The 14,548-nt window shown below is 41.3% G+C and overlaps 1 protein-coding gene across 1 annotated transcript in view; it reads left to right on the top strand.

The window, feature by feature from the left end:
- The first annotated feature begins 250 nt into the window (after positions 1-250).
- LOC134489971 (collagen alpha-1(VII) chain-like) overlaps positions 251-14,548 on the top strand; it is a 50,827-nt gene continuing 36,529 nt past the window's right edge. Inside the window, exons 1-10 of the mRNA XM_063292848.1 lie at positions 251-272; positions 2,708-2,888; positions 3,861-4,020; positions 4,550-4,643; positions 6,226-6,384; positions 6,754-6,917; positions 8,403-8,532; positions 10,088-10,210; positions 12,284-12,433; positions 13,402-13,521. Coding sequence (XP_063148918.1) covers positions 251-272; positions 2,708-2,888; positions 3,861-4,020; positions 4,550-4,643; positions 6,226-6,384; positions 6,754-6,917; positions 8,403-8,532; positions 10,088-10,210; positions 12,284-12,433; positions 13,402-13,521 — 1,303 coding nt within the window. The remainder of the gene's footprint in view (positions 273-2,707; positions 2,889-3,860; positions 4,021-4,549; positions 4,644-6,225; positions 6,385-6,753; positions 6,918-8,402; positions 8,533-10,087; positions 10,211-12,283; positions 12,434-13,401; positions 13,522-14,548) is intronic.

Raw genomic sequence — 14,548 nt, 5'->3', positions numbered from 1 at the left:
AAATGATGAGATGTAAAGAAAGTAATTAAATAAGCAAGGACTGTCAACTTCCATTTTGCCACCTGTCTGTGGTCCTGGGGTGGGGACTAGGATAATACTGCTCATGACAAACTCATTCTGTTCTTGCCTCCCAGTCTAAAGAACTGAACATGGTTCCATCTCTTATTCTTTGTTTCAGACTCCCACAATGAGAGGAGAAATGCTGTTCCTCACAGCACTCCATGCTATACTGTTTGCTTCGGTACAAATCATGGCTCAAAAAAGGGAGAGAGGTGAGTCTTGGTTAATTTAAGGCTGCATGGCAGCCTTACAGATTAGAACTCCAATTTCTGTCTTTTGCACCCAGTTCAGCCACCATGTTGGCTAGAAAAGGGATAGGAGTTATAGCAGGAAGCTCAGGAAAGCTCAGGTAAGCTGTTCCTCTGTTAGAAGAACCTTGGAGAGAAGGATTTGTGAACACTCCGCTTGACATCTTGGAGAGCCACCCAGAGCCCCATATGTTGTTATTTCACTTCTAGCATACCCAGTGTAGTAGGAGAGCAGTGATAGGTACTGGAGTTCGTTTGGAAGCCCCCAGAAACTACAGGGGATGACAGTTCAAGTATGCGAACATGGCCAGGTTTACGTTTCACAGCTTTCTGTGCTAGAAAGCACCTTCCTATACTGTAAAAAAATTGGCTTTGACAGAAGATACCTGGTTCACAAGGAATTCTTTATCATAGTTTTGCAGCAGCTCTGCAATGAGAGGAAAGGAGAACTGATATTTTTTCTCCTCAATATAACAAATTTTCTAGTTCAGATTGTGGCTTAATACTAATAATTGCTTTGACTGCCTAGGGGAGGTTTGGGGTAAGTTAGGGATGGGAATCCTGTACTCCTGACCTAATTTCAAAAGCCCTGATAAAAGTTTTCCCTCCCTTCCTTGCAACCTGCTGCTTGGAAGAGAGAAAAGAGGGTCTGTGAGAAAGTCTAGCGGTTCCCATTCACTCCTAGCTTTAGCTGTACCCAACATGTGGTCTTGTGAAGGGATTTCCTCTGAAGGAATGCAGCTCCCAATAGAAAAAAAAAATTATGCGTTCCTGGTGTAGGGTCTCTGAATTGAGAATGGACCCTTGTTATTAGTGACTTTTTAATCATTTTTTTGCCAAGGCTTTGTTGTGAGCTCACTACTTCCAAACTGAATCATGGTATAAAGTACCCTTGGCAAACTGTCTGTAGTCTCCATCTTGGTTTCAGTTGTGTTTTTGCATACTCATATTTATCCATTTTCTTTCTTCGTTAGTATGCAAGGGGAAGAAGTCCATAACTTGATTTATTTTTCCTCCTTGTGGAAACTGAACTCCTGTAACTTCACTGAAGTTCTAAGGATTGATTTATTTGCTCTAACGAAGAGATTTGGGGATTGTTTTAAAGCCAGGCCCACAACTCTCCTCTGCAGCTGGCAATGGGAGAAAGGCATTGCTGAATATCTGTGCACAAACTGGTCAAATTATGGACTTGATGTAATGTAATGTAATGTAATATTTTATTATGGTCTTTGACCAGCCTTTACAATAAAAAGAAAAAGAAAATTGGTTTAATTCACCATTTCATTGTCAGAAGAAAAGAAAACAATAAAATAGTAAAACGATATATCTAGTTAAAAATTTTGCGTAACTGTATAGCTTGATAAAAATATTTGGCCACCAGGGGTGTAAGTGAGAAATCAGCATCCCTTAAAAAGAAATGTAAAATCTATCGGTATGACCCACAGATCTAGAAATAATTGGGCAGATCAGAGCACTTCTTGGGGCATCATAAAAAGGACACCGTATGAGGACATGGGCAAGAGTTTCTGTCTCCCTGGATCCACAAGGGCAAACTCTCCGTGAAAAAGGAGTCCCATGAAATCTTCCTGCCAGCACTGCTGAGGGGAGGGCATCAAAGAGGGGTCTGGAAAAGGCCCATCTATATTTACTTAAGGAGAGATTCTATAGATACCCTGCAGTAGAGGGTTTATGGCTATCTCGAATTTGGTGATAGAATTCGAGAGCATTAGAAATATCATTTTGGTGATCGATGTCCCTAAGTCTTTCTTTTAGTATTGAATTGGCCAACTTCTCCAGAGTTAGTTAGCCTACATACTCAGGAGAGAGGCCAAGTCTGCAAAGTTCTCTTGCACAAGTACGCTGCCAATGGGATTGGTAGCTGCCTGACAACAGCAGAGGCATCAGGTCTGTAGGGTCAAACATAGTTTTGAGTCCTGAAGTTAAAATCCTGATGTATGAAGTATAAAGAAACTGTAGAACTTTTTGAACAGAAATGGTTCAGTCAGGCTCTATGGGACTAAAGGCTTAAGCTACTATTTTCTAATAGTATTTTCTAATCACTGTTATTTCTAATTACTATTTTCTAATCACTCAAAGCCAAGGAAATGTGATGTGTGTAAAGAGCTGAAGTGACTCCCAGCAAAAAGGACCCCTGACTGATCTGACCATGTGTTCCTGCCTCCTTTGGGCATGGCTGAAAATGACAGTAAAAAATATAATACCAGCCTGACTATACACAATATTTCCCTGAAAGATTTCTGATAAGAGCTGTCACTCCATATATAACTGTGTGTAGACTAAGCCCAGCTCCTGCTGTACTTTTGCCTTGCAATATAAATAGATGGAGGGGATCCACTGATGAAGGTAAGCCTTCTGACCAGTTGTTGGTTGCCTTGCAGTGATCTGCACCAACGTGTACCTGGCTGACATTGTATTCCTGGTGGATGGATCCTCTAGCATTGGCAGGGGAAATTTCCACATGATCCGATCCTTCATGGAAGGACTGGTTGTTCCTTTTATCAATGTGGTGGGTGCGAATGGGGTGCGTTATGCGGCTGTGCAGTACAGTGATGACCCCAGGTGAGTCCCAGTCTATTACTTACGACAAATTCTTGGAGAACAGATTTGTTACTGGCTTGGATAATTAAATGGGACTGCTATATCCCAAGACATGATTTCACTAAATCGGTGTTTCTCAACCTTGGCAACATGAAGACGTGTGGACTTCAACTCCCAGAATCCTGAGGAATTCTGGGAGTTGAAGTCCACTCATCTTCAAGTTGCCAAGATTGAGAAACACTGCACTAAATACTAGATGCTGGGGTCAAACAGTCTGCCTTCATGTCCTGTGTGTAGTGTCTTCTAGGTGACCACAGTTGGGAATATGATGTTCAATGGATTAGATAGACTGGCTTCTCCCAGACTGGTGCCATGCAGTCTGGGAATTGAAGCTTAAAGCACCTGGAGGATACTGGTCTGGGGAAGACTGAGTTGTCATACATGAAGAACTTTAAAGTGGTTTCGTTTGTGATTAAAACTCTTGTAACTGTTCCTGAAGTATGATCCTCAAGATAGCCAGCCTGCCATCCTCAAGAGAAAGAAAATTATTGATCCCCTTTCTTTACTCTATTTGCAGAGTTGATTAGAAGCTGGGCATTGAGTAACTTGTTAAACACTGCAGGCTGAGCACAAAAGAGATGGGTGGGTGGGTGGATGGATGGATAGATAGATAGATAGATAACTTGTGCATATTCTTGAGACTCATGTTCACTCTAAAGTACATGAGTCTCAAGAATATGTACTCATAAGCTGCATTCATGACATGACTGCCTGTTACTTGCTAGAGGAGCCAAGTATTATATTTATAACATTGAAAAGCTGCCAAAGAGACTGAGATGATCTTTTTAAAAAACACTATTTGATGACAAAAAAAAATTGATTATGGAGCAGTATCCTGGGAAATACAGCCTCTCAACTGATGGACTCTCAAGTAATAGTGTGATTTCTGCTCTTGCTTCTGCTTAATTACCTTTAATTTCATTTTGATCCCAGGACTGAGTTCAAATTCTCTGACTTTCTCAATGGAACAGAAGTGATGAGGGCTCTCCGGGAGATGGCCTTCAAGGGTGGGAATACTCGCACAGGAGCAGGTCTTCGTTATGTAGCTGATAACTTATTTGGGACCAGTCAGGTCCGGCCTAATGTTCCAAAGGTACTGTGAGAACTTCTTCTGCTATATCAGAAAGAGAAGGGAATGGCCAGAGAGTCATGGGCATAAGCTTACAGGTTTTCTCAACTCAGCCATTTTTGGTCTTTTGTAATATTGGAAAGTTATGTTTTTCAGCAGAAGTATTACCTGTTGTTTCCTGTAAGCTGGCCAATATTTTTGAAGTTTAAGTGCTGTATGAGCAATATCTGTCCTATTCTAGCTTCATCATGCTAATGTAGGCAAAACGCCCCATAAGAGACATATAAACACTACATATTGTTAATGTACCAAAATTAATTAATAACTCTTATTGGTGTTCTGAAGTAAGGGTATGTGTTGCATTTTATGGCACTTCCCAGAAGCACATTTAGCAGTCCTGACCTTTAATTCTGCCTCAGACATCAAGCTGTACCTGGGCAGGCTGAGGACACAGACTCATTGAGCTGTTGTGTTCTTCAGAAAGAAGAACTGAGCTTGACTTCTTTGTTTAGACATTTGTGTGACTTATTACTACATTTTCTTTTCCCTTCAGATCTGTATCCTCATTACTGATGGAAAGTCTCAGGATGAGGTTGAGCAGACGGCCCTAAAGCTGAAGAATCAAGGCATTAAAATCTTTGCTGTAGGTGAGTGATCCTGCAGTGTAGGATGGAAAGCAAACAACGACAAATTTAATGGGACTTTCTCCCTCCATATCAGCCACTAGTTCCTACCATCTCCCCTTCCCCTTGTTGTTGACTGTTTGCTAAAAGAAAAAAGTATTGGATGGGTGGTATGTGAAATGCATATACCAGTTCTTACTTGCCAGATTAGGGCTAGGTGAGATTGGGAACATTGCAGGCATGGGATGGGCCCTCTAGGTTTATTAATCCTGGAAACCCTCCCCTCTCACAGATTTTGCTTATGCCTCAGGTAAGCCTGGGGAAGTCTGCACTTGCAAACTGAGAATTCAGTTGCACAACTATAATGCAGCAGTAAAGCTAATTGTTATTTAAATTAATTGTTTATTAGTGCATTGTTTAAACTGTTCTTCATAGAGAAATATTTTCCCAGATTAGAATTTAAAACTAAAAAGAGTATTAAATTATTAAATCCCTGGCTCCCCCAGCAATGCAAGTGATGTGCTTCAACAAGAAAGGGGAATATATCAATTTCAGTTATACAGAATGCACAAAGTACTATTTTGGCAGGAGAAATGCTAAAATCTCTAGAAGGTCAATGCTTTTATTAAATCAACTCAAAGGTCACAATCATGTACAGGCTTTCAAAATTTCCACATTTCTTCATCAAGCAAGATATTCCATCTCACCACCCTGATTATGAAGACTTCATTATTGTAATATCTTTAATAATGTCTTTTCTCCTCTCTTTCCACTTCCTTTTTAAATATATTGCCCACTGAAGAAATCTCAAAGGGCAAGGGCAAGGGCAAGAAAATTACATGCATTTTTGGCATTTGATGTGGCCTAAGAAAAGCATAGTCCTAATATGGATTTCAGATTACAGATGCTTGCGTAAAATATATGTGTGGAAGCATACTTTTCTTAGCAAGGTCATAGAAGACTCCCAGTACTGCCCAAGCTTTATTTGAGGGAGAACAAAAATATCTCCCCAGAGATCTTGGAGCAACTATTATTGTTTTCTACCAAGGTTTCTGTGATGGAAATTTTGCTTGTTTGGATTAAAAGCAACTAGGATCAGAACTGGCAGGAGCTTAACTGGTCTGATGCTCAGCAGTTCTTCAGGACTTTAGGCTGGAGTCTTTCTCAGCCCCACCTAGAGAGGTTGGGGTTTGAAATGCATACAAAGGATGTCCCCTTCCAGGGAACTAGGATTATAGTATCTTTCCAAATTACAAGTGTTAAATCAGGTTTATACACTCAGGAGCCCTCCATATGTTTTGGATTAAAGTTCCCACATTTCTTCCCTTCGGTCAAGTTGGCAGGGGCTGATGGCAGTGAAATCCAAAATGTCTCGAGGGTGCCAGTTTCCCAATCTCAGTTTAAATACAGTAGTGACAAAACTTGCCTTAGTGATCAAAGCCCCGTTTCTTCTGAGAGTTGCTCCCAGTGTGAAAAAGACTGAGTACCACAAGAATCATTTGTTTAAATCAGTTTACATTTAAACTAAATTTAAATGTGTTTAAATCAGTTGTTTAGAAGGGCAGGAGTTGAAGCAGGGGGTTTCCTTTTTCTCTCCCTCACTTAGGTATCAAAAATGCAGACCGGAAGGAACTCGACCGAGTGGCTTCCACACCCACAGAAGATTATTCCTTCTATGTTACTGATTTTAAAATCCTGGCATCCCTGCTGCCACTGGTGTCACGGAAGGTGTGTGCCAGCACAGGAGGCATCCTCCAGACAATAGGTAAAGGATTTGGAGGCCCTTGATGCTTGGTTTGAAGTGCTACATAGATTTAAAGCCTTTCCCTCCAGTGAAGGTCTGAATTTTGCCCTTTTCCTGTTTCCATGGAAACAATTCTGGAGGAAGCTTAGGTCAGGACCATGGACCTCATCTTATTGTTGATTTTACCTGACCCAGCAAGTGGATAGCATTCCATCCTTCCATTACAGTATCCAGTACCCATTGATGTTAACACTGTTGCTCTTCATTTGACAGATCCTTTTAGTTTTTCTAAAATGCTTAGCCTTTCCTTTCCATGTCCACAGCTGTTTGGAATGATATGTGTCAACAAGGAACCTGATTTATGCTGTCCTCTGTTTTTTCCTTCCTAAGGTGCAAAGGCCTACAGCGGTCCCTCCAACCTGGTCTTCGTGGAACAAGGAGCAGACATGCTAAGGATCCGTTGGAGAGCAGCTGATGGTCCCGTGACTGGATATAAAATTCAATATGTGCCTTTGACTGGCCTGGGGCAACAAATCATGTCAGAGAGGCAGGAGGTGAGTGCTTCTTACAGTGCAATGCTATTCATGTTTTCTCAGAAGTAAATTTAGCTATATTCAGCTATAAAACAGGAAGACAGTTTTAATGTGCTGGATACATATGTGCAAAATGTTCATTTCTGGGGCATCCAAATTGTCCTATTTTATCTCCAGGACCACATCAGTCAACCTATTCTAGGGCTGATATAGCAGTTTTCCAGAACTTCTGGGACAGGAAGTGGTTTGTGGTGTTCTGGAGGGAACATTTCCTGGAATAGAATATTATGCACATACCTAGTGCAGGGATAAGGCCCTTAATGGTCTGAAAAGGGGTTGAGGGTACATTATCAAGATCATGCTAACAGCTATATTAATGGCATTCCCCCTCCAAATTAAAACAACATAAACAGTAACTAACTGTTTGTTTTCAGACGAGCCCATGATCCAGAGTGCTCTTTTGCAATCACTTAGTTGTCACACATTGTTATATTTGACATAACAATATTGAATTTTTGTGTATAAAAGAGGATGAAAGGTCCAGTATCCTCTTTGCTTTTCCTTGCATTCTTAGGGCGTTGTCTCATTACTTCATCTTTTTAAGAATGTGGTTTATTTCTTGAGACAGTTACCCCATCAGATTCCTCTGAACATCATCCAATTCTTAGTTATTCAAAAGTCCTTTTGGCTGTATAACAGATCTGTCATTTTCTTATTGTGTGTGTGTGTATTATGAGTATTAGACAACAGAAGAGACTATCTTGGGAAGTAGTATGTTGAAAAATTTAGATAATAACTGCATGTTTATGTTCTGGAATGGTTTGTGTGTGTGTGTGTGTAGGATTTATGCCTCGCTTTCCTGCTCTAGTAAATAGGTGCATCCATCTTTCTCAATCTTACAATGAAGCATGGGGTTGGCCTGCTTCAATCATTCTGTTATTCTGGCAGAGTCCATTGAAACAATAGCTCCATCTAATAAATTGAGATCAGTACTTTAGTGCAAGAAATGTGAGGTGAACATGTGACTTGATTTGCAAGTAGTATAAGATGAACATAAAATGTGTTAGATGATTTGCAAGGAATGTGGGGTAAACAGAAGACGTGTAAAGTGATTTTTTTTTATTTGCCGAAACAGGAGGTTCAGCACACTGTATTTTCTTTTAGTCTTCAACATCCCCTATATCCTTCTAGTAAATATTGTAAATAAGAATTAAAATATATGGATCTTTTGCTTTTATGAAGAATAAAGCATTTATGAAAAAGGGTACTTTATTTATTCTTAGTAGAATTAATTGGCTTTAGTAGTGAAGAATTTACAGTATACCAGGAAAATAGTACAGAGGTAGGAGTTAAGTGCTACTTGTCCCTCCTCAAGCACTTAAAAAACTTTATTTGAAAAATTCCAGAAATAATAGAATGTAAATTCATACTGATGCTATTTTCACACGTGACTGGATGTGGCAGCCATTAATGAGTGATAACAAATCCATTCTGGATACTGAATAGGTCAATTTGGGATCTGGTGAGACAAGTACTGTACTTCGTGGCTTGAAAAGTGGGACAGACTATCTGGTTACCATTATAGCTCAGTATGCCAACCGCGTTGGAGAATCAGTTTCTGGCAAAGGACGGACTCGTGAGTATTTTTTTTTCCAGATTTGTTATCCCACCTTTATTATTTTCATAAATAACTCAAGGCAGCAAACATACCTAGTACTCCTTCCTCCTCCTATTCTCCCCACAACAACAAAGGTGAGTTGGCTGAGAGAGAGTGACTGGCCCAAAGTCACCCAGCCAGCTTTCAAGTAATTAGTGATTAGCCTGTCTTTTGATACACTGAGATTCTGTAACTTCTTTGACATTTCCTGATAATTCTTTAAAATTCCTCCCAAAGTTGTTCTGGAATTTGGTGCCTTCCATATTTCTTGGGCATAAACTCCCATGATTCTCAGTTGGAGACCATCAGGTTGGGGAAGGCCTGCCATTTGCGTTCTCTGGGTGCAAAATGTCTGTGTAGTCGTTTCATGTATAATACTTAGAATTTACAGATTCTCTTATGTGGTTTCTGTGTAATATTGTAGTCCAGAACAAAGCTGCAGTTTTTTTTATTGCAGAGTCAGAGAGCTGGTGAATAGATCTTTGTTTGAAAAAGTTGATGGCTATCTTCTGAGAAAATAAAAGGCATAATAAGTCTGAGATTGTCATGAATTTTGATCTGGGCAATCCTGGTAATGCAGGATTTTAAGCTCTCTTCCTTGAGGTAATTGTGGCCCTGGAGTCCCAAGTAACCTCCAAGATGCAAAGGACAGGGCAGGTTTGCACTCACTACCTCTCTTCCTAGAGTTTGGCTCCATTTGTCCACACCCTGGGGACCTGCCTGATACATTCCTATATGACATTATATTGCCTTTGGAGATGTCTTTATTTAGGTATCATGTCAAGAAACCTGGATGAATGGGTCCATGTAAGTCATCAGGGATTGTGCTTTGCTCAAAAGTGATTTCATGTTAAAAAGTAATGTATTAATTCTTCATACAATGTACGCCATTCCCATCAGAACATTTTTCCCCAATGTGGCTACTTTAGAATATCACTGCTTATGCTGCTATTGAGCTGACCCCAAGAAACACTTCATATGTGTTTTGAAACCACTGCACTGACTAGGGGTCCATTTTAAGTCCTATTAGTCAAAGTCCTGGGCCTGAAATTTAGAGGCCTATATAGCATTGGACCTTGTGCCTAAGGATTGCCTTTTCTCACATGTATCTTGTCTGCACCCATTTTTAGAGCTTCCACTTTCTGAAGTTGGGAAGAAAGAGTGTTCTGTAATACCCTTTTCGTAACAGCTAAAACCTTTTCATTATCCTGTGTCATTTTCAAATGAGTAGACAGCATAACCTTTCAATACAGATTTTTGGAACCAGGATCCCTCCAGAAAGTTGGAGCTACAGCTTTCATTTGTTCCAGGCAGCCTAATGGTTGGGGTACAGGAGCTATATTCCTAGAGTTCTGAAGGGAGCCTGGCTGGAGATGGCTTTGCCATTCTGCTCATGAAGCTCATCTTACCATAAGTGAAAATGACTCCATGGATTCCTATTAGTATAAGTTTTCTCTTAACACAATCAGTCTGGGACTCACATGAGGGAAGAATGTGGAGGCCCCTACCCACCAATTCTTTGCTTCCCTTACAGAGATCCTGTCTGGAGTGACAAATTTTCAGGTGTTGGAAACGGGATCATTCTTCCTCAGGCTGTCCTGGGCAGCTGATCTGAGCGAAGCCCTACAAGGCTACAGGCTCACTTACGTGGCCAGAGGTCAGTGCAGAGCTTGACAGGGATGACACTTTGGGGTTAGAAGTGCTGGCTATCAGAAAGATTCTCTACTCAAAAAGTGACTAATCCAGTTGCTTCAGGGAGTACTGGAGCTGAACTGGAACAGGAAGTACATGGCTGGTGCTGCAGCTTCCCCTGAACCCCATCAGTAATTCTCCATCTCCTGATTTAGTGGGGTGAGGGGAGAACAGGAACTGCCATGTTTCTTTAGGTTATACTTGGCTTCCACTCTGGCAGAAAAGCAAGTCCTTCAGCAGAATGGGGCATGTTGTCTGGGAGGGAGACAATCACCCTGCACATTCCAGTCCTGCAACAGCTCTTGTTTGTTGAGGATTGCTCTGAGTAGTCAGGCAGCTTTTTAAAAGAACAAATTGAGATGGGGAGAGGGTAGCTTTGTGCCCAGCCCAAACTGCTCCTGAGCATCGCTGTAACTACTGTATGCAGCTAGGTAGATTTTGCCAGAGTTTAGGGTTTGCTGGGCAAGAAAGTCCAGACTTGGGGAAGTGAACCCTCCTGGAATATCCATCTACTACTTGTTGTGATGTGCTTGTCAGAAGCTGCACCTGGAACTGCCTCACCCCAGCCTGCAGCCATCCTGGTGCTTACAGCCCTGGCAACTCTCCCAGTACCTCACCCAGTGTCTGGCCACACCTACTGCCAAGGGAATTCATCTGCCTAGCAGAGTTCTGGCCCTGTGGGCACCAAAATTAATGTTGATTAGATCAGCACCACCAACCGTTGCTTTTGCTTGCTGCTTTGCTTGGCATGACTCAACCAGAAAGAAAGCCTGTGCAAAAAAGAGTCCTGTAGCAGTCACTGTCATTTGTCAATGCTGTCTAGATAGTTCTTCTGATCCACTTTAGACATGCTAAAATGGTCTCAGCTCCTTACTCAGCAGCTAGAGATATGCATTCCATGAAGTGCTAAATATTCTGAAATAGAGGATGGAGGAATATGTGGGATCAAATGGAAAGCAAGTGAGCCCAGTCCGGAAAAACATGTATGCTGGACTCTATACTTCCACCGTATTACAAGGAAGCATGGGCAACTTTCAGTGCTAGGGCCACATAGAGCCTTCAGCCTAACACTGTATAGCATGTGGCTTAATTTCCAAAGCTCCCAGAAAGGATCAGTTCAGACTTCTGTTAAGTACTCTGTTTCATCCATTCAGTCTGCTGCCTGGGAAAGACAGAAGAGAATATCAGGAGGAAAGAAAATTAGAGAAAGAGGAAAAATGGATCAGAAAGATTAAGAGGAGAATGGCCAGCAAGAGAATGAATATCATCCCTCACTTTTGGCTCTGGCTTTATTAAGTTGTTCCTTTGGGTCCACCATGTGGCTCCTAGCCAATTGTGTGCGCGCGTTCCTTCCGTTCAATGCTGACTGGACTAGTCCCTGCAGTTTTCTTGGCAAGGTTTTTCGAAAGTGGTTTTCCATTGCCTGCTTCCTGGGGCTGAGAGAGAGTGACTGGCCCAAGCTCACCCAGCTGACTTCGTACCTAAGGTGGGACTTGAACTCACAGTCTCCCGGTTTCTAACCTGATGCCTTAACCACTACACCAAATTGGCTCTCTACAAGTGAGGCCCTCAACAGAAAAAAAAAGAAGAGTTTCCCTGTGTATGCCAGGGATCTTTTGCCTTCCTTGCAGCAAGACTGTTATGGTCCATGGCCTGCAGACAGTTCAAGATGCAACTCCAAACAGGAACAGATGCTTTGTTTCAGGGCACTCTTCCTCTGTCTCCTGATGTCCTGAAGTGTTAGAACTGCATTCTCCAGAATGCTGGAATAGCAACACTTGTGGAAGATGCAAGGTTGGGGGAGACTGCTTTAAAAGAAAACACCCTTACTTATCAATAATTTTGCTTTCCTAAATTAGTGATGCACTTCAGTCTTTAAGTTTCAAGGTTAAGAAATCAAGAATGAAGTCCCAGTAAGAATTTGAGCTGTAATTTTATTGATATTCTTAAAGAAGTAGCACTTTCCAGTAATCCTATATATTTTGCATTCCTTTCTTATGTACATTTCTAAAATTCTCTTTGTTTTTCTTCCTCAAAGGTGGAGCTCAAGCTGAAGAAGTGAATCTTGGTGCCAGTACTACTTCATTCTTGCTCAGCAACCTTCGACCTAACACTGACTATGTGATCACACTGTATCCAGTCTTCCCACATCATACAGTAGCGCCTGCTGTAGTTCATAGCCGAACATGTAAGCATTACCTGAATTAAGAAAGCAGAAACTTGTCCCTGGATGTAGCTCTGATTAGTGTGGGTAGGCACTACAAAGCGCGGGCAGGTGGGAGAGTGCCATGGGTGGGCGGGTGTCACGGGTAGGTGCTACACAGTGTGGGTTGGTGGGCGGGTGCTGTGGGCGTTTGGGTGCTACAGGCAGGCACTATGGAGCGCAGGAGGGTAGGCAGGTGCTGCACACATGTGCTATGGAGCACAGGCGGGCAGGTACCATGGGTGGGCACTACAGAGGGTGGGTGCTACAGACAGCATGTGGGCAAGCAGGTGAAAAAACGGAGCAGGAGAGACTTGCGACCTCCTGCCGGCTTCCCTATTGACTTTTCTTGTGGGAAGCTGGCAGGGAAGGTTACAAATGGCGATCACCTGACTCTGGGATGCTGCAACTGTTGCCAAGCACCTGAATCATGATCATGTGACTGTGGGGACACTGCAACAGCCACAACTTTAAGGACTGGTCTTAAATCCCCCTCATTCAGCACTGACATAACTGAATGGTCGCTGAACAAGTGGTCATAACCTGAGGACTACCTGTAATCTGAGTTGCCTGTTGTCAAATCCAAGGAACTACAGACTTTCCCATGTTTAACTGATATTTTATACATGAAGCAGGCTTTGAGAAATGTGAGGTGCCAGGATTGGGACTCCTTTGTCTTTATCTGAATCACTTTTAGAGACCTTTATAGTCTAAACAAGACATTAATTGTGGGTATTATTGGCTGGTACTTACATAAAAACATCCATAATTTCATAACTTCAATAGGGAAATCATGCCTTTGCCTTTTACTAAATTGAAGTATAACTGTTTAAATGTATGAATTCTGTGCGGAGGTATTGCTCACCGGGATCTGGATTCTAGGATTATTGATAAACAGCTAGTTGAAACATCCTTCTGCTCATCTCTGTTGACTTTTCCCTCTCAATCCTTAGTGAACTTGGCAGGAGTACAACAGCTAAGTGCCCAGAACATCTCCTCCCAAGGGATGCTGGTGATCTGGAGGGGTGTGAGTGGAGTTACTGCATACCGTGTTACCTGGGGACTCCTCTCAGGTATGTCTATTCACTGGTACTCTCTTCTTTGTTCCAGTGCCATGATGCTTAAGAGTACTGTATGATCAGTCAGTTCAATAAATATAACAACATAGACCACTTGATTGATTCAAGTTGTTATGTAGACATTCTTCTCATGTACTAAGACTCTGTTGACCATTCAGACATTGAATGAACGTTTAGCATTATACTTCCCAGTCCACAGACTGGATATGATTTTCAAGATATCAAAACTTCAATTCTGAATAATGAGAAACTGTTCTTTAATTAGATAGTGATATGATTTTTTTCACTAGTTGTTACAATGAGAAAACAGTAGAAACAGGAGCATTTGATGGCAAATATAAATCCTCAGTAGACCTGAACAAGGCCTGAAAGTAGCTTGACTCAGGCCCTGAATAGCATTATAATACTACACAAACAGGCACTGTATATATACAGATGCACACACACACACACACATGCATATAGAAAGGCACAAACTATATGAAGCAATAGTTTCTTTTTAAAATGTGTATTTAGCATATATCCTTATAATATTAAAAAGATAGACACACACTCTATTTATATATGATGAATCAGTATGAGGATTTCTTCTAGAGGGGAGATAGTCCTGATATGCATGATTTTCCAACCTAAGTATATTTTTACAATAATTTCTAAATAGGCTGCTATGTAATTAAGTTATTGGTTTGTCAAGAAATCACTATTGCTCTGTATTTCTTGGTTTTGATGGGAAGTTAATCTGTTCAACCCTTTTAATGTGCAAGCTTATTTACATGCATTAGGAAAGTCCCATAAGGAACTGATTATGAGTCTTGGATGGAGTTGTGATGATACCCATCCACAGTTCAAAACTTGGGAGTGGTGGACTTGCACTATAAGTGTTTCAGTATGTTGTCCAAATCCCTTGATTTTTTGCAAAAAGTTTAGTAATTAACTCCTATGCTCCTTATTTAGAGTACTCCCAAGTTAATATAATTAGTATCCTATGTAATCAATAGATTAAAAGGTTAGGAGTAATATT

Source organism: Candoia aspera, chromosome 2, assembly GCF_035149785.1.
Source record: "Candoia aspera isolate rCanAsp1 chromosome 2, rCanAsp1.hap2, whole genome shotgun sequence".
NCBI classification, from domain to species: domain Eukaryota; kingdom Metazoa; phylum Chordata; class Lepidosauria; order Squamata; family Boidae; genus Candoia; species Candoia aspera.
The sequence above is the reverse complement of the archived record's forward strand: the minus strand, read 5'-3'. Positions and strand labels throughout refer to the sequence as shown.